The 24,640-nt window shown below is 36.9% G+C and overlaps 2 protein-coding genes across 4 annotated transcripts in view; one reads left to right on the forward strand and one right to left on the reverse strand.

Moving 5' to 3' along the window:
* On the forward strand, positions 1-23,746 carry ORC2 (origin recognition complex subunit 2). The gene is made up of 18 exons (XM_058187604.1): positions 1-145; positions 3,199-3,263; positions 3,683-3,783; positions 4,352-4,489; positions 4,753-4,839; positions 5,652-5,744; positions 7,035-7,063; positions 7,747-7,801; positions 9,314-9,498; positions 10,473-10,571; positions 11,659-11,768; positions 13,763-13,895; positions 15,056-15,152; positions 17,301-17,447; positions 19,486-19,657; positions 20,589-20,650; positions 22,259-22,377; positions 23,005-23,746. Exons 3-18 carry the CDS (start codon positions 3,693-3,695, stop codon positions 23,086-23,088), a joined length of 1,701 nt encoding a protein of 566 aa, XP_058043587.1. The 5' UTR covers positions 1-145; positions 3,199-3,263; positions 3,683-3,692; the 3' UTR covers positions 23,089-23,746.
* The window catches only part of NIF3L1 (NGG1 interacting factor 3 like 1), a 22,997-nt gene continuing 12,258 nt past the window's right edge, over positions 13,902-24,640 (reverse strand). Inside the window, exons 7-9 of one of the 3 annotated variants that reach the window (XR_009155675.1) lie at positions 24,361-24,569; positions 15,040-15,133; positions 13,902-14,082 (exon numbers count right to left, since the gene is read on the reverse strand). Coding sequence is in view for 2 of the 3 variants with exons in the window: in XM_058187724.1 (XP_058043707.1) it covers positions 24,385-24,569 (185 nt within the window). In the remaining variant the exon portion in view is untranslated. Of the gene's footprint in view, positions 15,134-23,519; positions 24,570-24,640 lie in introns of those variants that run through there. The other 2 variants (XM_058187724.1, XM_058187710.1) reach the window with 2 other exon arrangements.

Here is a 24,640-nt window from a genome sequence, read left to right on the forward strand (position 1 = left end):
CAGAGGGGCCAATCACGAATCCGCGGAAGGAAGCCGAAGCGCTAGCTCCGCCCCCTGCTGTGGTCCGCGATACCCTAAGAAAGAGGGTGGGTCGCCGCTCTGGCAGCTGGCGGGAAACTCGCGCTTGTTCTGGTGCTGTGATCTGGTGAGCGGCGGGGGGGATCGGGTGGAGCGAGCCGGGGGGTGGGTGGAATTCGGAGCTCGCCCTTCGGCTGAGGTGAAAGACGATTCAGCGTTGAGGGCGCGTGGTTGGGACTTCCGCGCGCGAGGTGGGGCGGGTGGAGGGAGAGAGCGAGCGAACCAGCGCAAATGTCGCCCCCAAATTAATGCCCCGAAGATCTGTTGCTCAGTAAAGAGGCGGCGCGAACGGTCGGAAAGCTGGACCGGTGAGATGCGCGCTTTGGTTAGAATAGGCGGCGGCGGTTCCTGTCTAAGGGAGTGCGCGTTTCTCCTTGTTTGTCAGCCGAGTCCTTGTTCTGTGTGGTTTGATGGCAATGGACCAAATACTGACTCTGCTAACTTTAAAAAGAGAGAGAGAGAGAGAGTAGCAGCTCGTTCAAGTGGAATTCTTTCTTCCTCCGACCCTGCAACCGTCCGTGAAGGTGTTTACGGTTAGGTTTGTAGCATCAAGATCTTCCCAAACAACTCGCAACGATGCGATCCGACGCGACCGATAGCGGGGCATGTTGGGAATTGTAGTTCCAATATAGAATAGAATTTTTTATTGGCCAAGTGTGATTAGACACACAAGGAATTTGTCTTGGTGCATACGCTCTCAGTGTACATAAAAGAAAAGATACCTTCATCAAGGTATAACATTTACAACACTTAATGATAGTCATAGGCTACAGTTAAGCAATCAGGAAACAATCAATTACAGTATAAATGGTAAGGATACAAGTAACAAAGTTACTTTCATAAGTGGAAGGAGATGGGTGGTGGGAACCATGAGAAGATTAATAATAGCGCAGATTTAGTAAATAGTTTGACAGTGTTGAGGGAATTATTTGTTAAGCAGAGTGAAAAAACTTTCTTGTGTCTAGTTGTTCTGGTATGCAGTGCTCTATAGCGTGGGCAGTTGCAGGCTGCTCTTGTCAATTCCACGGGAGTGGAAGATTTGAGATTGCCTTTCATTTTTTTGAGGCCATTTGTAACACCTTCATTCATATTAAATTCTTTTTATTTCTACCGAGATTCATATTTGTGATGTCCTGTGATTGTAGGCTTGCTTAATTGCACACAACTTGCTGAAAAGTGGAATAACCACAGTCCTGCTTTCTCTTATTGGAAGCAAGTCCCATTTAACACAGCAGGGCTTAGTTTTGAATAGGTATGTAGAGGATTGTATTGCAAACAATCCTCTCGACTTACAACCATTCGTTTAGTAGCTGTTCAAAGTTGCAATGGCACTGAAAAAAGTAACTTATGAACTTTTTTCACACTTGCAGCATCTCTATTGTTATGTGATCAAAATTCAGAAACTTGGCAACAAGTCAGAGGTGGTATTCAGCAGGTTCTGACCAGTTCTGAAGAACTGGTAGTGGAAATTTTGAGTAGTTCGGATAACCGGTAAATACCACCTCTGACTGGCCCTGCCCCCATCTATTCTCTGCCTCCCATGGGGATTTTGTAGTATCCTTCCCCTGCCATGCCCACCAAGCCACGCCCACAGAACCGGTAGTAATTTTTTTTTAATCTCACCACTGCAACAAGTATGTGTTCATGATGGAGGTCATGTGATCACCTTTTGCATCGTTTTGACAAGAAAGTCAATGGGGAAGCTGGATTCAGTTAACAGCCATGTTACTAACTTAATAACTGCACGATTCACTTAACAGCTGTGATAAGAAACTTTGTAAAATAGGGCAAAATTCACTTAACAGCTGTCTTGTTTAGCAGCAAAAATTTTGGGCTCAGTTATGATGGTAAATCAGGGATTACCTGGGCTATAGTCTTATGATGGCTTTAGCACCATATTCTATTTCTTTAATGAGAAATATAACTGCCTACCCTTGTTTCTTTCCAAGTAAATGTGCTTCAATTGATGACATTGGTTTGCATTCTTTTTACATTGATGTGAAAGCCAGTTAGAATTTTTGTATAACCTTTGAACAAAATTTTGTAAGTTTGTGTATTGTATTGTAAAGCTAAATCATTGCCATTCATCTATAAAGTAGCATGTAGTAATTATAGACTTTATATATACCTTTCTTTTTAGTGGTAGGCTATAATGTCATATTATTTTAAGAATAGAATATTTTTTCATCTGCATTTATCTTTAGCTGTTTCCATTTTGCAAATATTTAATGTATACTGTTTGTGCAATGATGTTCATCCATCGTGTTTGAAGAGGACCTTGACATCTAACAGGTTGTGGGCTATCCGCAATGTGTCCACAGGTGGCTGGTAAGACCTATATGGGCACGAAATGTTTTGCTGCATGTCGGGCAGATGTGTGGGCACCATTGTTGCAGCATTTGCAAATCTGGCTTTATGGAACGCTCACTTCTCTTGTGCTATGGTTGTTCTGTCCTCTGATGCCTGGCAGCCTTGGTGGATCAGCATGCGCCATGTTGATCAATCTTGTGCCAAGGTTTCCAGGAGGTGGTGTTGATATCCAGGGACTTGAAGGAGGCTTTCAACATGTCTTTGTATCGCTTCCTTTGTCCCCGGTGTGGGGGACACAGGGGACAAAGGAACTCCCTTTTGACAGCTCACCATAGAGGAAGGATGCGTTTAGTGATGCGATGGTCAGCATCTTTGCAACATGGCCTGCCCAGCGCTTCTGGGCTTTCATCAGCAGGGTGTGAACTGATGGCAGGCCTGCTCTGGAGAGGACTTTTGTGTTTGGCACCTTGTCCTGCCACTGGATCCTCAGAATTCTAAAGAGGCAGGTCGTGGTTCAGTTGCCTAGCGTGCCTCCTATATACAGTCCAAGTCTTACTGGCATACATCACACATCATTTGTGCAAAAACTTCAATTAGGTGGCAAAGAATTTTTTGCAGTGTTCTGCAAAAAAAAGTATATATAATTAATCCATATTCCAATTATTGATATCAAATTTTTGGAAAATATAGATAAAATATAAAATAAGTTTACAAGCATTGCATACATTAGTCAGATAATGTGGTGGCAAATCAGTGTTTCTGATTATTTGATGATATCTATTATTGCATTTTTCCCCTTGTTTCCTCCAGATTACACAGGATGCCAAGTTGGGCCCTACCATCACCACAGGCTTACTCACTTAGTCTCCCCATATGTAAGTGAACCAAGTCCTTATCTATTCTATTACACAAATTGTTTTATTGTGTTCTTGACTGGTCAGAGTTTACTAGTTTTGAAACACATTTTGAGGTGCCAAATTTAAGTTTTGCCTTACTCCATTGGTATGTTATGAGGATATTATCTAGAATTCTACATGCCTTCTTGGATAGCAACATCCATCACGGAAGTTATCCAATGTCTTATTTAAACATATATTTGTTTTCTCTATTTGTGTTGAGGACCAGCAAGCTTTTATAAAATCCAAGTTATTGCTATTTCTAGTAGTAATCATGTATAATTTTTCATGACTTAATATGCATTCTAGGTTTTTTTGCTATTTGTAATAATAAATTAAACTTACCTGAGACTTGTGCCTTGATAGGAATATGTCAATTTACTTTCTTTTTGACTTAGATACCTCGATATGAGTAATCCAAAGATAAATATGATTAATCTCCTAGAGATTAAATTTGTGGCTGATGAAGATGTTCTGAAGCATATCTCTGAGGATGCAGGTATCCTTAGTTGCTTTATTTTATTATTATTAGAATAATGTGACTAATTCTGAATTTTCCCAAAATATTGATAATTTTTGTTGTGCTTAAATATTTAATTACATCATTTTAAAAGCAGTTCCTTTTTCTGTATTTGGAAAAATTAATTACCACTTGATCCTCTGAAAATATGTGAGAGCAAGACAATGCTGCTGAAGTATTTAGCAATCTTTCAATAGTAAGCTAACTGATGAAATCTACTTTGGCATTAATGTCATCAGTATGGATAACTTTACAACAAAAATACGACTTCACCACAGCATATTATCTTTTAGCGTAGATACATAGAGACAAAGCTTTGCCTTCAGAAAGTTTTGACAACTGACTTTTCTTGTAATATCAACATTATAATGTTACTTCTTAAAGTAATTGTTTTGTTTTCTTTACATTCTTATTAAAAATTATCATACAGCTTTATTTTTCTAGAGTGTATAGCTTCCCTGAAAATAATTGGTTTCCACAGACCTATGAATATTATTTATTGTAACTGTTCAGGTACTTTTTCTTAAGCAGTCTATTGCATTTTCAGGTCTCAAAGCTCGTAAGTTAAGTGTTCCGCATACACTTGATATTAAAAAATGGATGAAAAATCTGGAGAACAGCTCCGATGATGAAGTCCAGGATATTTTTAAAGAACAGGATTATGTGACTGCCCTAGACGTCCAAGGTACTTCGGGAAACACAACATTTTCACAGCCATCATTTTGCGGATATTTACTTCATATTATGCATGGAAATATTCAATATTTTGTACATAATGCCACCAAGAAATAAGACTTGAGAAATAAGAAAAAATATTGACTCTTAAAAATAAATGTTTATATTGCTAATAAGATATAATCTGTTTTTGGGCATAGAACTGCTATAAATCTTTCACTGCTTCACTCTAAAGCTTTCTTCTAAGGGTTAATCGATACATATTTTTTTTAGAGTCAATGAGAAACGGTTCCAGTGCAAGTGGTGGTGATGTCTTTCCATTCCAAACGCCAAAACGCTCTAATAGGATGGCAGAGAGAGGCATGTATTGTGTTCCATGTTCTGTTTCTTTTACATATATAGGTACTTCTATACATATGTATGAATGGTTTCACATTATAACAGCTGCAAAACTAAAAGATTTGGTTCACGCCATGGGAAGACATAAGGCCGCAATTCATGCTAAAATTACCCAACTAAGTATTAACTGACATGATAATTTTTGTATATCTCGTTTTTTCTACGTGTTTCACTTTTCTTCTTTATACTGTAACGACTATTCTAATAGCAAATCCTTCATAAAAGCTACTGCATTACATTCTTGATTAAATTATCTTTCTATTAATATATAATTTTATGGTACTCAAAAAAAAGTGGTGTAATTAGCTAGTTTTAGAAAATACACTTTTCCCAAAAGGTTTCCACAATTGTGGCCACTACTGTATATAGTTTGTGAAAAGTTCTCCATTCGATGTCAGAGATATGTTAATGTGGATACTAATTCAACTTCTTTGGGGAGAAAAATCCATAAATGGGGTGACAACCCAGAAGAAGTGATTGTAAAAGAATTATTTTGTTATTACTCCTTAAAGATTCCTACAAGGTAAGGACTGTTTAGGGAACCAAAGACTTTGAAAGTCAAGATTGGTAAATAGTGTGCAAATAAATAGGTAATAGGGAGCAATATCCTTGTTGCCCTGCATATTTCTTGTATTTCATATTATTTACTGTTGCTTATTTACTTTAGATATTGAATACATTTTTACATGGTTCACTGTCTATGCTGTCCTTTTGAGTATTTAAGTACTATTTGCAGGCTGCTTTAATTGGAGATTTCTTTTTTACATTTAAAGTTTCTGAGCTAATTCAGAACTCAGCAAAGAATGCAAAACAAAACAGTTTGAAGAAGCTTGAGGAGAAAACAAACACTCCAAAAGTCAGCAGTAGTAAGTTCTGTTAATAGTTTTTAAAATGTTAAATATTTGATTAAAATAGGAAATTACAGAATTTGCTTTTTTTTAAAAGAAGTCATTCTAATGAAATGAGATAGATAAGAATATGTATTTTATATTGCATGTATTAGTTGCTTAACTGTGAGCTTACATTTTGGAGAATACAGAATTTGTCTTACAATTGTTCTAAAATGGAAAATATTAATATTGAATGCTGATTATAGAAGTACCATCCCTTAATAAATGAATGCCAAAATAAGGGTGCAATTTCCATCTGATCATTTCTCATATAATCATCATTTATTAAACTTGCATGCTGCCTGATTCTCAACAATTCTGGGTGTTGAGTAAAATACCCAGGAATTTCTAATTATTCATATGAATTCAGTTTTTGTTATCAAGCCAGTATGATTTTGTGTCTATGAACATGGTCAAATTTTGCTACACTGTCTAAAGCCAGACACCCTTTTATTGCATTAATGTTATAGTCATCAATTGCTTTATTTTGCTCCGTCTGCTGTAGATTGTTGGGTATTGTGGTCAGTAATCATAATAAAGATATGTATGTATGTATGTGAGTGCCCAACTTCATTGTGAATATTTAAGAGAAATTGGGAAATGTTTATAGTAACTGCTTGAAAGGGACATTTGGGAATTCTCCACATATGATTATATACTTCCTACATACATTACTATATGATTATTGATATGCAGATTCCAAGGAGTCCAGTTTTTAGCCTCATTTCCATTATATGGTTTCCAATTGCAGAGTGGTAATAGATTGTAGTGTCTGTAACTATGGAAGAAATGGCATAGATTAATAGCTGCATCTCAGAAGAAGTTAGTTTCCTACAGATTTGCTGATTCTTGTGCTCCCAAATTCCTTGTCTGAACTACTGGTAGCAGCATAGAAACCTAAATTTATTGAAACATTATTTACAAGGCTGGGCTATCTCTATAATTCAGATAACTGTTAGTAGCATAGAATTTATATACGAAGACACTGGCAATAGACTTAATAAGGCAAAAGACTCCAATATAAAAAGTACTATTGACACCTTTAGTTATTAAAAACGTAGTTTGATTCTTGCTTATTTAAATGGACAGTGATGACAGTTGTTACTCGGATAGAAAAATGTGTACGTGCTACATATTAAATTAGGCTGAATCTCTGGTTTTAGCTGAAATGTACATTAAAATAATCCTGTAATACATTTGAAATTGTGCCAGAACCCATGATATTTATAGGTAATCATAATATGTGACTCAATTTTTAATTTTCAGAACGTTCTTCAAGCAAAGACCAGGAAGACGTGAGTGACATTTTTTGGCTGTTAATCAATTGTGATTGACTTAAACTTGGAAAATTGAGGCTACTTATGCTGACAGTGTATTATTTTCTAGTCTGCAGATATAAATATATTTTCAAATAGATTAAGTATGTATTCAGTCTTAAGATATCTTTCTGAAAATTATATACAATAGTTGAATTTGGATTTTCCACTTCCTCCCATTTAACTATATCTGCCAGGTTTGCATTGGAGAGCCCCCATCTCTCCAAAATACAGGTGGAGATCTATTAAGGCAGGAGTCCCCAGCTTCTTGTACCAGACCATGGCCTGTTGGGAACTGAGCCACACAAGCAATGGGCGAATGCATGAAGCTCCATTTGCACAAACGTTGGGCACATGTGGGAAACCATCCCCTCCCAACTCTCCATTGCTGCTACTGCCACTGCCGGTCTGCAGAGCTGGAAAGGTTGGGGAACCACAGTACCAAGGAAATCAGATACATATGTGTTTTCCATTCCAATGAACAGATAGTATTGTATAAAAACAACATCCACATATTTGAAAAAAATTGGTCAGACTGAGATAGGAGACTTTACATTTTTGTAAATTTTTGCATTTAGATGGCTATTATGTTAGGAAATAGAATATTTAGATATGAGATGTTGTTTGAGAATGGGATCTAATATACTTGCTATTCCTAACAGACTAAAAGAAATGATTTATCAAAATTATCTTACCGGACTCGGAAAAGAATGACGGGTAAGAAATAGTAGTTCTAGCTAACACAATTTGGTGACATTATGAGATATTTCCAGTGGTGGAATTCAGCCAGTTCGCACCACTTCTGGAGAACCGGTGTCAGTTTTGGAAGGCAATGTTTTTGCTTCTAAACTGCCACATATTTTAGCTGGGGAAGTTGGGAGGGGGTTGTTGTTGGAGTGGTAGAAAGTTAGTTGTAACAGCATTCTGTATTCAAGGACAGCCTGCGTCTGATGGAGACTGCCTGAAGATTGTATCCAATTGAGTGTGAAGACTAGATTGGACAATGTGATGAACTTGTGGGTATGGGGCAGGGCTATGAACTGTCAACTGGGTGTGGAAAACCTGGAAGCTTTCAGTTTCGGGTTTTCCCAGCTGTGCCAACATGACATCTCTAATAAATTGGAACTTTGAGGAACCTCAAGCCTCAGAGGTTTGTTAACTTTCTGAGTAGTTTGGCAAACTAGTTGTTGGAAGAAATCATTAGGCAAAGAACTGGTTGTTAAATTACTTGAATCCCATCACTGGATATTTCTCCTATAATTTGCTTTCCAGTTCCAGTTTTTTGAGATTTTTAGTGAAGCTTTCCACAGTCCTGGCTTAATGTTGTACTACTAAATCTAAAATATGAATACCGGTGGTCTCATGAGAAAATTACTGTTTTCTATTTTATAGTTTCATACATCAAGACAATGCTGGCTATAACATGTTGACTGCCTATGACAGTCATAGCTAAAATGTAGTTTACAACTGCATTGAGTTCCATGAAAACTAGGTCAAAAGTATATGAAATATAGCCACAAAACTCACATGTGAGGAACAGAAGGGGAAACTCCTGAGAACACAAGAGCTCTGTTGAATCAAATTAAAAATCTATCTTGTCCAGCATTCTGCTCTCCCCCCTCCACAAATTGATGAGAAATCAATAGCCTTATTGTATTCTTGATTTCCTAGCAAGTGCTACAGGTAGCCCATGGGTTACAACCACTTGTTAAGTGACTGTTCAAAGTTAAAATAGTGCTGAATGGGGAGAACTTATAACTAGTCCTCAAAGTTGTTACCATTGCAATGTCCCCACAGTAATGTCATGATTTGGGTACTTGGCAACTGCCTTGCAGTGTCCTCCAATCATATGATTGACATTTGAATTCTTTGTTGGCTTCCCAAATGAAAAAGTCAGTGGGGAAACCAGCAGGAAGTTGCAAGTTGCTCCAGTTCCCATTGCTTTTTTGCCTACCTGCACAGTGTAGTGTCCACCTGCAACACCAGGCCACCAATAACTCTTGCCTGTCAGCCTACTTGCCTGGGACTCCTGCCTCTTCCCATGTCATGGTCATGTGAAGTCCTCATTTAATGACCCACACAGTCTTGGGGTTATGATGGTAAGCTAAGCAATGTGGGTATGTGATGTCACATTTTACGACTGCAACACTTAGCAATGGAAATTCTGGTCCCAGTTCCATCTTAATCCAAGAACTACCTGTATTCTAACCTATATATTTTCCTTTTTAGCCTTAAACATGTGCTCTGATAGTGAAAGTGATTATTCTGCTTCAAACTCTGAAGAAGAAGGGGAGGAGGCTTGCTCGGTATCTGCTGATGAAGCTGTTCTTTCAAAAACCCCAGTCAGATTCCAAACCTCTTCTGTTCCACCTAGCAAAGAAACATCTGCTAAGAAGCTGAAGAGATGCATTTCTGTAAGCACGCTCAGAGTTCAGTTTGTTTCCAATGTACAATGAGTACAATATAATGTCTTTTAAAAGCAGTTTTCTCTGTACTCTGTACTCAAAAATCAAATGCATTTTTCCTCTGAGTGTTTTCAGAAAAGTGTTCTGTTGCAGTTTAATTTATCTAGCTTTAATTCTCCTGACTCAATTCTGGAGACAAATTTGCTAAATGCTCTCCACAAAGTTTCATTTAGTGTGTAAGTTCTTGGTTTAACTTCCTAATTGTACCCCTAAGTGAAATAAGTTGTATCCTTATAGCAAAGTAATTTCCACTATGTGCAGGATTACCTTTCCTGTAGTGTATATAAAAATGTTTAACAAAAGCTAAAATTGAATATGTGGGAAAAGGGTGAAACAGGAAAGATGGAATGGAAAGAAGTTTGTTTTTTTATATTTCTGTAAGTGAAAATATAACATGCAAAATATTTGTTTTTAATTACTATATATGCTTGCAGATAAGCCAAGAATTTTAGGTTTCAAAATACATCTAAAAAATTGGGTTTAGGTTACCTGCAGATGGACTTATTCGCGAGTATACTTCAAAAAAAAAATACCTGCATATACTTTTGGATAAGCCCATTTGTGGATAAGCGAACACTTACATTTTTAGCCAAAATAGCATGAAAAATTCATCACTTCTGGATAAACTAGTTGTAAAAATTAAAACACAATTAAAACACAAAATTTTTTGAGGGTCAGCATATCTTCAGGTGGCACATTTTATGATACTTTGGTTTAAAAAAAGCATTGGTCAGCTTACCTAAGGATGAGCTTATCCATAAGTATATATTAATCATTAGAGGAATTTAGATTCATTTCAATATCCTCCTGTTTTCTATAGTAAAGTTTTGCACTTTATTAATCAGTTCTTCTCAGCCATCATTTTATTCCTCAATTAATGTTGCCAGAAGATAATACTTAATTATTCTTCTGTTTGTTATCAGAGCAATTTGGTAGAAGAGTATTTTGAAGCACACAGCAGTTCTAAAGTTTTAACCTCTGATCGAACACTGCAGAAGTTGGAGAAAAAAAAACTGGATCAGGTACAGTATGTACTGAGAAAAAGATTTATCCGGATACACACAATATCCCAAACCACCAGTCATAGTTTACATGCTGTATAATGTTGTATCCTCTGTGTAATTAAGCTGTCACTTTCTTTGATTTTGAAAAGCTATACAGTGAACTTGGTTAGTATTTGGATGAAAAATTGTGAAGAAATCCCAGGGCTATAAACTAGATTTGAAATTAAAAAAAAAAATTCTGAAAGAACTGGGTGGCAAATAATTTGAATAATGCAGTAGTGTGCATTATTGTTTCCTAAGCTTACTAGGAAAGTACTCATTTGAATCAAAGAAGTGCAGTCAGCATACTCCCTTTGAAACACATTCTTGTTCTCCATTAGCATCTACTTAACTCAAGGACCCATATGGAGTAATGTATGAGCCCAGCACACAGCTTCTCTAAGCACACATGCCTGCATCTCATGTGATGCCTTTAAAAGGCTGTATACCGTATATACTCGAATATAAGCCGATCCGAGTATAAGCCGAGGTCCCCAATTTTACCCCAAAAACTGGGGTAAACTGGGGACTCGAGTATAAGCCGAGGGTGGGAAATGAGGCACCTACCGGTTGGGGAAACCCTCCCTCCCTCAGCTGAGAAGGCTGGCGGCACCCCCGCCCCGCCCTCTCACTGCACCGGCAGGGCTTCCCCGCGCCGTCCGGTAAAATGTGAAAAAAAGAAAAAAAAAAAACTCGAGGATAAGCCCTAAAAACTCGAGTATAAGCCCGGGGGCTTAAAAAACAAAACTCGAGTATAAGCCGTATAGACCCGAGTATAAGCCGAGGGGACGTTTTTCAGCACAAAAAACGTGCTGAAAAACTCGGCTTATACTCGAGTATATACGGTATTCCTTTTTGTTTGTTTATCACATATTCTGCTGCAATTCTCCTTAAAGAAAACCCAGTAACAAATAAAAATTAAAAATACAAGAAGGAATTGGAAAATTCTGATGACGGGGATTATTCTGTTCAAAGCCTTTTCATCAATTAAGAACTTTCTCATTATTTCATTAATTAGAAATTTACTGATGAGTCTTTTTTCCTGCAATGAAACTAAATGGTCTAGGAATCCCTACAAAATCTCTTGAACAACATACCTGTTGCTTTTGCTGCTGAACGGGAAAAGTTAATGAAACAATATGAATCCCTCTTCTACAAATGGATGTTGCAACTGCAGTAAGTATCCCTTATATTTTACTAGGAGTTTGCAGCCCAGTAAATAAATTGAAATAAATCCCCATAGCGATGCTTTAAAATCATTTTGTTGAATAAAACTGGATCATTAGATGTAGTTAATATTTCACTATTGTATAGGGTTAATATTTCCTAGAATTGAGATCTGCATAAACAATTTGAAAAAGTATAAATAGTTCTTTCAGCTGTGACTTAAGATAATTGCATTTATTTTTCTATTTGTGCACACTACAATCAGCTGGACTCTCAGTGATTTACAACAAACATCTATGTAAAAATTAAAATTCAGAAAGTCATAAAAGCAGATAATAATCCTCCAAAAGCATCCATAGTTATTGCAATAATTTAGTAGCATCATCCTGAGCCTTCATAGAACTTCCAGAGCAATTCTATTTGTTTGCTTTTCATCACCATACTAGGTAACATGATGTTATCATCATCAGATATGGGGTTTGCTCTCTATGTATAGACATTAGTGCAAAAAGAATAGTTGTTCCTTGGTAGAGATTTATCAACATGCAAATTTCTCCCATTTGCATGCTTTCTGAAGAGTTTGATGTCTGTATTTTAACCATGAACTACATATATTCTCTTCTTTTCGCATCACATAGGGCATCAAATGCATCAGAAAGCATGCAAATAGGAGAAATTTGCATGTAGGCAAACTTCTATCAAGGAGTGACTATTCTTTCTGTTTGAATGCCCATAAAGAGGGAGCAAAACCTACACTTTTTTTATTTATTTGCATTTATATCCCGCCCTTCTCCGAAGACTCAGGGCGGCTTACATTGTGTAAGGCAATAGTCTCATTCTATTTGTATATTTATATACAAAGTCAACTTATTGCCCCCCAACAATCTGGCTCCTCATTTTACCTACCTTATAAAGGATGGAAGGCTGAGTCAACCTTGGGCCTGGTGGGACTCGAGCCTGCAGTAATTGCAAGCAGCTGTGTTTAATAACAGGCTTCTTACAGCCTGAGCCACACCGCGGCCCTCACCACACTGATGATGTTACCTAGTTAGGTGATGAAACTCCTGATAGCAAACAACTAAGCTCAGCATCAAGGACTCCACAGTTCAACCCTGAGTTGCATATATACTAAATAGCTTATAGAAAATAACTACAAGTAGTCTACAACTTAAAACTATTCATTTAGTGACTGTTCAAAATTACAACAGCACAGAAAATAGTGATTTATGACCAGTTTTCATACTTGCGACATTTGCAGCACCCCCCATGGTCACATGACAAAAATTCAGACGCTTGCCAAGTGGCATATATTTATGACCATCTGTGATCTTCTGACAAGCAAAGTCAGTGGAGAAGCCAGATTCACTTAACAAGCGTGTTATTAACTGCAGTAATTCACTTAACAACTGTGGCAAGAAAGGTAAAAACAGGGCAAAACTCACTTAAACAACTGTCTTGCTTAGCAGTGGAAATTTTGGGCTTAATTGTGGTTGTAAGTAGACCTGTAATGCTGAGAATTTTAATATTCACTGACTTTTTCAAGTCAAAAAAGTAAACAAATGAAATAGATTCAATGCTGAGCAAACTCACCTCAACTTATTCGATTAAATGTAGAAAACATATTCAGAATACAGATTTTTTTCCCTCCTGTTTAAGACAAGCTTTTGCTATTAATAAAACACATAATTAAGATAGAAAACTAGGATAGACAGTGAGCAGAAAATTTGCATATCTTTGTTTAAAGATAAAGAATTGACAGTTTGTCTGATTAAAAAACACCTGGTATATTACTGATAGTCAAACTGAAATCCTGGATTTTTTAAAAAAAAATAAATCTTCAGTTATTGACTAGTGCTTGGAAGTAAACATAACGAATTTTGCACACACATCCCATTTTTAGAACAATAAGTTCTTGTGATCAGCCTAAACATTTTCAATCCATCATATTGCACTGCACTTTGTTTTGTCCTATTTAAGGACTTTTTTTCGTTTATTTCTTACAGCCTTGGGTTCAATATTGTGCTGTACGGATTAGGTTCAAAAAGAGATCTGTTGGAGAATTTCCGTATTTCTCTTCTTCAGGATTCTGTACATCTTGTTGTAAATGGATTCTTTCCCAACATCACCATAAAATCAGTAAGCAAAAATAGATACATGGCTGGCTTTGATCAGTTAACAAAAGCTTTATTACAAAACGCATTAGTATAAAGATGTTACAGGTAGTCCATGTTAAGGACTGCTTCATTTAGTTTCTGCTTCACATTTATGATGGTGATAAAAAGTAACTGTACAGCCAATTCTCACATTTATGACTTTCTCGGGTCTGTAAATAAAAGGAAAGTTGAAATAAAATCATAAGCATTGTGCAGCTTCATCCAGCAAGTTTCACTTAACGACTGAGTTGCTGTAGCTAATAGTGGTCACTGAATGAAGACTAACTGTACATTTCTCAAATTGCTTATCTTTTCTGCACTTAATCCTAGAATATAATGGCTGCGTTTGACCAGCCCAGCTAAATTACATTTTGCTGTTTGTAATTTAGAATGTTTGTGATCCAGCCATTTTTGGTTCGTTTTGTAAACCATAGTTAAATCATGGCTTAGAATATTGTGAGAATATAGTTAGCCAAACTGCATTATGGACTTAGAGTGCAACTTTTTTACTTATAGATTCCACTTGCAAGGAAAAGTGAGATATTAGGAGCAAATTGGATTAATTTGAAACATAGGAATTACTTGGCTACGGAGGTTCTCAATCATTCAGGTCATGTTTATCCCACAGGTGCTTTTCCAAAAGGCAACTGGACTTTGTTGGTTTTTTTCTTTGAAAATGTTCCTTCAGAATTAAAGGATCTTCTTGGATGAGAAGCAAAATATTTTCAAGGAAAAAGCCAAGAAAGTCCAACTGCCTTTTGGAAAAGTAACTTTGGGACAGGAACTACTTGTTTTTATTGTCCATGGAGTCAGCCCTGACTCTTGACAAGTCCCTGCATTTTTCTTAACAACATTTTGGTTGTAGTTTTGCTAGGACCTTCTTCCCAGAACCCCAAAAGGGCTCTCATAAAAGCTGCAGTCTATGAAATCTTCTTTTGCTTATTATGCCTTTTTATATGAAAAGTATCTCTACATTTTGTGAGAGTTTCTACAATAATTTCACTTTCTGTACAGGAATGTTATAATTTATTCAAGTAGATATAATGGTCAAAAGTTTGTTTTCAGTTCAGATGTAATTCTCCTAACAATCTTTAAAAGCAAAATGTTAAAAGAAGATGATGGCCTACCATTTTTCTGTGCCAGATTTTGAATTCTATAACAGAAGAGGTATTGAATCACATGGGTACCTTTCGTAGTCCCCAGGACCAGGTGGACTTCATCCTAAAAAGTTTTAAAGAAGGTAAACTATAAGGACAGTCATTCTATAGGATTATGTATTGCTCCCTTAAACATTCTTGATATATTGTGACTAATGAACTGAGGTGATTTAAATTGCATTTAATAGAGAACATTTATTTATTTATTTATTGATTGATTTGATTTGATTTTTATACTGCCCTTCTCCCGAAGGACTCAGGGCGGTGTACAGGCATGATAAAACCGACAGTACAATATACAGATTAAAATAGGATTTAAAAACTTATTTAAATTAGCCTAGAGATTAAAATTAACCATACTAAAAAACCCCGTTTAAAAATTAATAAATTTAACATTAAAATCCCAATTTAAGCCAGCCCCCGCGGATAAAAAGGTGAGTCTTCAGTTCGCGACGGAATGTCCGAAGGTCAGGTATTTGGCGTAAACCCGGGGGAAGCTCGTTCCAGAGTGTGGGAGCCCCTACAGAGAAGGCCCTTCCCCTGGGGGCCGCCAGCCGGCATTGTTTGGCGGACGGCACCCTGAGAAGTCCCTCTCTATGGGAGCGTACGGGTCGGTGGGAGGCGTGTGGTAACAGCAGGCAGTCCCATAAGTACCCAGGTCCTAAGCCATGGAGCGCTTTAAAGGTCGTAACCAACACCTTAAAGTGCACCCGGAAGGCCACAGGCAGCCAGTGCAGTCTGCGAAGGAGCGGTGTTACATGGGAGCTACGCGTAGCTCCCTCTATGACCCGCGCAGCTGCATTCTGGACTAACTGAAGCCTCCGAGTGCACTTCAAGGGGAGCCCCATGTAGAGAGCATTACAGTAATCCAGGCGAGAGGTAACGAGCGCATGAGTGACTGCATAAGGCATCCCGATCAAGGAAGGGGCGCAATTGTCGAACCAGGCGAACCTGGTGGAAGGCCCTCCTGGAGACGGCTGTCAAATGATCTTCAAACGACAGCCAATCATCCAGGACACCTAAGTTGCGCACCCTATCCTTTGGGGCCAGTAACTCGCCTCCAACAGCCAGCTGCGGCTGCAGCTGACTGAATCGGGGTGCCGGCATCCACAGCCACTCCGTCTTGGAGGGATTAAGTTTGAGCCTGTTTCTCCCCATCCAGACCCGTACAGCCTCCAAACACCGGGACAGCACTTCAACAACTTCATTGGGGTGGCCTGGGGTGGAAAAGTACAGCTGGGTGTCATCAGCGTACTGCTGGTATCTCACCCCGAAACCACTGATGATCTCACCCAACGGCTTCATGTAGATGTTGAACAGCAGGGGCGAGAGAATCGACCCCTGTGGGACCCCACAAGTGAGGCCCCTCGCGGTCGACCTCTGCCCCCCTGTCAACACCGTCTGCGACCGGTCAGAGAGATAGGAGGAGAACCACCGATATACGGTGCCTCCCACTCCCAATCCCCCCAACCGGCACAGCAGGATACTATGGTCGATGGTATCGAACGCCGCTGAGAGATCTAATAGGACCAGGGCAGAGGAATATCCCCTGTCCCTGGCCCTCCAGAGATCATCCACCAATGCGACCAAAGCTGTCTCCGTGCTGTATCCGGGTCGGAAGCCGGACTGGAACGGGTCTAGATAGACATCTTCATCCAGGTATTGGGGTAGCTGTCGCGCCACGGCACTCTCTACAACCTTTAGAATTTGTGAGACTTGATCCAGTAGATTTGAAATGATAAGGTTCCTGCTTTGAAGGACAGATTGTCTGGCAATAGGTTTTGAATCCCCCCCCCCGCTCCCCCCAATGCAGCAAAGATCTTTCATAGCATTTCTATTATCCTTGGATTTCTGTCTCAGTTCATCCCAGCTTTTCATCCCAATCAGTGGTCTTCCCCTTTTCAACTTGCCATCATGAAGCTCAATTCTATCATAATTGTTCAATTACATTAAATGCGTATATTGTTTAACTAATGAAGATTTAATGTAGGTTATTCATGTAAAGAAGATTTAATATAGATTATGTATTGTAAACTGTTGCTTTTAAAGTAAATTTCACTGTAATTTTAAAATGTTTGTAAACTGTTCTGGAAAGCTTTTATTTCAAACATTAGCAATTTTTTTCACATAAGCATAAAATATTCCAGACACAAATCCTGTAACCATTACTTATATATTCTATTTTTGATCTTTGACTATTGGTATTTCTTTTTCTTCTTCTTGTTTGCCAGATGTTTCCTCGGAACTATATCTTCTCATCCACAACTTGGACAGTAAGATGTTAAGAGGAGATAAAAACCAGCAAATCCTAGGACAATTGTCTTCGCTTTCCAATGTCTACCTCATAGCATCTATTGATCATATTAATGCCCCTCTCAGTAGGTTACTGGATTTTTCAAACTGTGTATGTTGTGTGTAAATTCATCATAAATGCTAGACATTAGTTACAGGTCCCCTTGTGGTACAACCGTAACTTTAGGGCTGTTTTTTTTATTCTGCATATTACCAATGGTGGAATTATTATTTTATATTTAAATTTCTTAAGAAACTATGATTTATCTTATACTGGTAAAGCAGAATCTCAGAACAGTTCAATGGCAGTTTCAGATCACAGTTTATTTAGCAGGGTGTTTTTATAAAATATAAATCTTTCCACTTATGACTGTATGACTATAACTTGTTGCTGGCAATCCTTATGATTTATATTGATATATTGACCATCAATTGTGTTGTAAATATCGTACCTTGATGAACGTATCTTTTCTTTTATGTACACTGAGAGCATATGCACCAAGACAAATTCCTTGTGTGTCCAATCACACTTGGCCAATAAAATTCTATTCTATTCTATTCTATTCTATTCTATTCTATTCTATTCTATTCTATTCTATTCTATTCTATTCTATTCTATTCTATTCTAAATAAGCGTTAAAGACATTGCTTCCCTACAAGATGACAGTACTAAATTTATGAGTCTGCTGTACTTTTGCAGAAACATTTGGATTTATTTAAGTAGTTTTAATCTATCCCTGCCTAGCTGGTATTCAGAGGCATCCTAATTCAGCCTGCCATCTCAACATGGCAACAGGGAATGGATGGCCAGTTTACTCTCATAAACTCTGTCAGCCAACCAGTTCATTGTAGAACTTCAATTCTAGGATAATCTTGTTTCTTTTTTAACCTGTTCAGTTTTACTTTGTCCTTTCTTTCTGTGTATAGCAACCACACAACATATTCATGTCAAACAAAGGAAAAATTCCTAAAAATTTAAAAACCCTTTCTTATGAATCTACTCCAGCTTTGATATTCCAAATTGGCTAAAAGAAAGAAGTGCTCTCTCCATTTAAAATACAGCATAAAAATTATAACACAACATAAACCATTTCTAAACAATCAAAATATAACTTCCACAGATTTTGCGCCCTTTGTAGATTTGAAAGACTTATATACCATGCACAACCATGCATGAGGTTTACGTATCCAAATCCATAGGTTTATGTAATAATTTTTCTATAGGCAAAGTTTTCCTGAAGGTAGTGGGGAACTTCAGCAAATGATGGCTTCCTGGAAGGATGGCAAACTTAGTCAAGAGTTTGCAGCTCAGGATTTCCTATCAGAAATGGATGATATGACATCCATTTGCTAAAGCTTAGGGCAGTGCAAATGCTTTATAAAGCATTTTCCCACCAAATGAAGCATGCTTATTTAACATATTCAGACATGAATTAGACATCAAAATCTAAATCCTTTCATAAGCAGGTGAGAAATCTTATGTACAATATACACAAAAAGCATAGAAATAGATCGTGCTAACAGTGTTTTGCTATTTTCAATCCTGATTCCAAGATACAATGTTAGGTTATTGTCAGGGAGAGCCAAGGCAGTGAATACAGGGAACTGTCCCATCACCAAGCTTGCAATAGACTTTATCCTGTATTTATTTCTTTGAGCCTGTTGGATGTTATGGAAAATCATGATGCAAAAGGCAATAGTAATTCCAATGACTTTCTATTTACTTTGAAGACATAGACTAATGTGATGGAATAAGATTGTGTTTAATAATTTAATTATATTCATATTAAATTACATTTTCTTCTTTTTCTTTTTGTTTGGAATGTATTCCCCAGTTTGCCACCCAAAAGCCAGATGAGTCCCTTAAAAACACTTCTTCATTAAAGATATGTGCTCTTTTCTAATTTGTATCAGACCTTAGTCAAACAACAATCTGTCATAAAAAGAACTTAGTTCATGTAACAGTTTGGAATTACTCTGCCATTTTCATGCTGGCATATCATAAAAGCTGTTATGGAAAGCCATATCCACACTTACAGTGCTCAAAGTTTTATGGTACGTATTCTCTATTCTTAGGGCATTAATATTTTCTTTCTTTTTGATATTTGTCTTCTGCATTCATAGTGTGGGATCAAGCAAAACAAAGTATGTATAATTGGTTGTGGTATGAAACGACCACCTTCAGCCCTTATGCAGAAGAAACAGCCTATGAGAACTCGCTCTTGGTACAGCATTCGGGATCTTTGGCATTGAGTTCCCTCACACATGTTCTCTGCAGTCTTACTTCTAATGCAAGGTAAGAGATAAATGTGCAAGAAACAGGAGAGATTCTTCCCTATGACCAGAAAAAAACCTCCCAGTATGTAAGACTAATACTAAAAATATAATTCTTTTATGCATTGCAAGTGGGGATGGAAAAAAACCTTAATGGTGTTTTCCCAGTGTGGGATAGGGAACTTGTAGCCCTCCAAATGTGCTGAACAGTGGCTACTAATTGCCCCACTCAACAAGCTGAAGGCTGCGTGATGCTCTGTGAAGCAATGTGTTATAGTATTTTTCATAAAATAGCTGAGATAGAATGCAAATCTTTGATTATTGCATTTTTCTGCTTCTTTTAATAAATGAGGTACTTAAAAATAGACAGCATTTCTGTCTTTCTTATGTGCACATGCACACAAATAAATGGCTAAATTTAGCTAAATAGGGTTTTTTTTCTTTGAGGAGAGCTGATAAAAAATGGCAGCTATACTGAGCATGGAATAGCAAGAGTTACTCCAGTGTTTAGTGGAACCACTAAAGAAAATATAAAAGTAAGAATATATAAATGGTATGAGGAGTATGGATTTTCCTAGAACATTTTTCCTCAGTTGCAAGTACTCATTCCTAGTTTTCTGACTGAATTCTATTCCACTGACCAGGTTGTTAAGTGAAATGGTTGCTACATGAACACACAACTTTGACACTGTGAAGATCACAGTGGTTGCTGTGTCATTCAGAACTTTTTTCTCTTATATAGCTCCACCATGATTACTTTCACTCTGGTCTCCGTTTGTCAGGTGTATGAAATTTGGTTGTAAAAGTGCATATTGGTTCAAAAATCAATTTTTAAATTATTGTCATATTTGCAAATGTTTTCTAATTATGGTTAGTCGCTAAACAAAGAATGAATGTGGGTGTATGGTTCTTGCTATATTTAATTATATTAACATAGTTTTCTCTCTTTCCAGGGGTATCTTTAGACTCTTGGTAGAGTACCAGTTGGAAAATAAGGATAATCCTTCCTATTTAGGTAAACATGCAACATCTGTAATTTGTTTCCTGGAGTTCAAAAAAGAGCAATGTTGTCAAGACAAGAATTTGGTAGAGAATTTTGACAATGAACATTATCTGTTAATAAAATTTTGACAATGAACATTATCTGTTAATAAAATAGAATGTTTTTTTTTCTAGTTGGAATATGGTATAGCTTTAAACTAAAAGAGATCAGTAGGCTAGGATATATAGTGGAAAATATTTAAGAGCAGTCTGACACTTTGTAGTCAGAATCAATTCTGGGCTTGGGCTAATAATGGATCTCATTTTTTAGGTTATAAGATTTTGCTGAGCACATTCTCAAAGGAACACAGTTTAAATGGTGAAGACTGTCACTATGCAGAGTTCCTTTTTAAATTTTGCTCCCATTAGCTTACTCAAATAGCTGTTTGGGAAGTGGTTAGAATATAGTTTTCCTCCTTTCATTATGTTCCACTTCTTCAAGTCACCAAACAGCCAAGTCATGTTCTCTTGGTTTCTATGGTTATCTAAGCCTTTGACTATATATTGATTAGTGTGCAAATGTCGGGAAATTCCAGTGCTGTTTCTCATTGATAGATTCTGATGCATACTGTGTGTGTGAAAATAATAAATTAATTTATTATAACTTTTTGGTCGATTATCTACATATCTATGAAAATGAGTATCAAATAATGGTGAAACTCATGCAAAATCTAAATGTTGTTCAACATTCATAAGCTTCGAGTTATAGATAATCCTAAACCATGAATATGTTCTTATGTTGAGGTAAGCCAAGAACAAACTATATTATAGCTTAGAATAATATGGGCAGCCAGCCACTGGATTAGTACAGACATAGCCTCAAGTTATGATGTAGTTTACAATATTTTTTATACTTCTGATTGAGCAATAATTTTCATTATATCCAAATCACAATATAGAGTAAATGGGCTTTGCAATTCTTGTTTGTAAATTACTGATTTTACAAACCTTTCGTTGTTTGATTTGATAAAATCAGAATATAAAAAAGAATGAACATATGCAAATTGACATTATATATGCAGACAGATTAGAATAGAATGGGATAACTCTTCACAGCCAACTTGTCATGGGATAACTCACCACAGACAATTCAACAAATATAAAACTTAAATTAATTTCAATGGAACTATGGCTAAACAATAAAATAAAGTCAATCCAGAAATACAGGCGTTAAAATAATTTCAATGGAAATGCAGTCACCAATAATAAAAGTAAGTGCATGAAGCAATTAATACAATGTTGAATTGTCCTATGGTGTGTTGGCTGTGGCAAGTTGTCCTAGACCTGATCAGAACTGTGTGTTGAGATACGCACCGAGTATACTCTGAGCTTGAACACTAGTGGTTTGCTTTGTCTTTGGTATTTTTCTACTGTAGTTTTACACTCATGTTATGTACAATAGTTAATAAGTGCATTTCTTATTGAAAGTTTTAGGCAAGAAAAATACCTTCAGCACTAGCAATCAAATTCTACAGATTAGATTAGATGATGTTTCTTGGTGTTGAAATGAGAGTTGTCCATTTGAACAAGAATTTATTTTTTTATGCTTGATATTAAACTTCTTTTGCTTCTCTTTTACTAGGTCTTTCTTTCCAAGATTTATATCAGCGCTGTCGGGAGGCCTTCTTGGTCAATAGTGACCTAACTCTTAGAGCTCAGCTTACAGAATTCAGGGATCACAAGCTGATTCGGACTAAGAGGGTAAGTGAGGAGAATCTTTGTGTCAGTTGTGAACTTACATCTTATTTAACCATGTTTGAGAAAGAATCCAGGTTGAATAATTATGGCTACATTGATAAATGCCAGGAGAATATCATGTTAGGTGTTCATAATGAAGATGAAATGCCATGTTTTTTGCAATTAGGGTATTGATAGAAGACAAATAATGTTCTTACTCAGTTTTACAGACTAAGACACAAGGAAAAGTTTACTGTACTCTTCATAAAATATTGAATTATGTACTAGAGCAGAGTTCTCCAAACTTTCTGGGTTGGTGGCCCGGGAGGAGGGGCTTTATATGTGCATGTGTGCACATGAACAGGGCTGCAAGCGCCATCACAACACTTGGGACACTAGCGCCTGCACACTGCTGCAACGCTAGTGTGAGTGGGGAGTCTGTGCTCATGGTGAACCTAGCACCCGCACAACACTTGCAGCATTGCTAGCACCTGCACAATGCCAGTGCAAGTGGAGGGTGCACATGCCTACACTGGCCAACCATTCAAGTGGCCCAGTGGCTACAGGTTGGGGAACCCTGTACTAGAGGGAATAAGTAAAAAACAAACAAACATTTTTATATTTCTAAGCTAATTCTCAATTTATTTTCAGGGTGCTGATGGAGTGGAATATTTATTAATTCCTGTGGATGCTGGAATATTGGCTGACTTTTTGCAAAAAGATAATGATGTTTGAAGGCTCACATGTTCAAGGGCAATTCTATTAAGAATTGTTGAATTTTATCCTAAGGTGTGGCCATTTTGCAGATCTCAGGAGTCTAATCTACCTGTAATAATGGAATATGATGCTGTAAAAGCAAGCCAATTATTAGCTGCTCAGGTTTCTCCCTTTGCCAGTCTATATTATTATAGACCAAGAAAATGTCATCCACTGATATTAGTGTGCCTTCTGTTCATAAATCTTCCAGAAATAAGAATTGAACTGGAGAACTTGTGTTTGATAATACACGCAATTGGCTACTAATAGCTGAATTCAGCTATTGACTGGTATATTTGTAATATATCATAGGCAGACCATTATTGATCTTCAAACATGTGTCATGAGATGGAAGGATTGGATTAGGAAACTGGTTGGACTGGAGCAAAATAAACCACTGATACCAGAGATGTGGATATCATCATTTATTAAAAATTTAGCCTTAATTGGGAACAAAAGATTCCCCCCATATAAGCCATTTTAAATATGACAACAGCTGTGTTTTTGTCAATAAAAACAACTGTAAATATGCTTATTTAACCTTTTTTTTCTTACCTAATGATTGTTTAAAGCTGTCTGAATAAAAATAAACATGCAATTGCATCCTTTTGTATGGTTCTTTTATGCCATATAACTATTTCTTTGTCTTGGAGACTATTTTTTTAAATACTGAAAATAAATTGTTTCTAGACTCTTCCAGAATATCTCTTTCCCTATATCACTCCTGAAGTAAACTTGGCTTCAGAGGTTTATGTTATATTGATATAGATGAGATAGGAAAATGTTTGATGTTAATTGATGACAAATAGGTTCAAATCTGGTGATGAAAAATGAGTATCATTATACAGAAAGTACAATTAGAAATTAGGGTAACAAATTTGCCTGAGAAGTTCCCAGGATCAAGGGACCGGCAAAACTAACCAGAGAGAAGGAAAAGAGGACAAGGATAGTGTGTTGGAGTGAGTAAAATGACTCTGAGGCAGACTAAATATGAATGGACAAAGAATATTCAGTGAGAGAATACTGCTAATTGGAAACTACATAACTTTCCTCCAACTTGATTCTTGCAAAATGTAAAATAAAAATCTAAGCATTCAAATGTACTTTTCTCAGCTACAATAAAGTCATTTTGTTTTTTTCAACCACTCATTTATTCATTTTGTTAACGTTTTATTTATTATAAATAATAAATTTAGGAATCAAAGCATATTTTGCCAATATTTTTGTTAAGTCTGAAGGATATACACTTACATTATTTCTCAACATTTGCTTCTTTTACACGACTTGAAGGGGGTCTCTATCTCTTTCAGAAATGATGATATTGATCTTATTCATAAAATGCACAGCCAGCATTTGTTGCAGTTTTAACAGAAAGCCTCGTTCAGTGTTACTGTGCTCACACAAAATCACAGAGATTCCTCTGGAAACAGCACCAAGTACCTCATGGTGGGACATCTCTCCTACAATGCAAAGAGAAAGGTCTTTTTTGGGATGGAGCATTCAAGCAAGGTTTATTTGTTTACGATCCTTA

The sequence above is a fragment of the Ahaetulla prasina genome, chromosome 1 (genome assembly GCF_028640845.1).
Source record: "Ahaetulla prasina isolate Xishuangbanna chromosome 1, ASM2864084v1, whole genome shotgun sequence".
Taxonomy (NCBI): Eukaryota; Metazoa; Chordata; class Lepidosauria; order Squamata; family Colubridae; genus Ahaetulla; species Ahaetulla prasina.

What these genes read in the sequence shown, in the direction of transcription:
- ORC2 (XM_058187604.1), top strand. Translation starts at nt 3,693, where the DNA reads ATGAGTAATCCAAAGATAAATATGATTAATCTCCTAGAGATTAAATTT. An exon ending in AGTCTTACTTCTAATGCAAG is followed by an intron (nt 19,658 to 20,588) that starts GTAAGAGATAAA and finishes CTCTCTTTCCAG; the next exon opens with GGGTATCTTTAGACTCTTGG. An exon ending in GGATAATCCTTCCTATTTAG is followed by an intron (nt 20,651 to 22,258) that starts GTAAACATGCAA and finishes CTCTTTTACTAG; the next exon opens with GTCTTTCTTTCCAAGATTTA.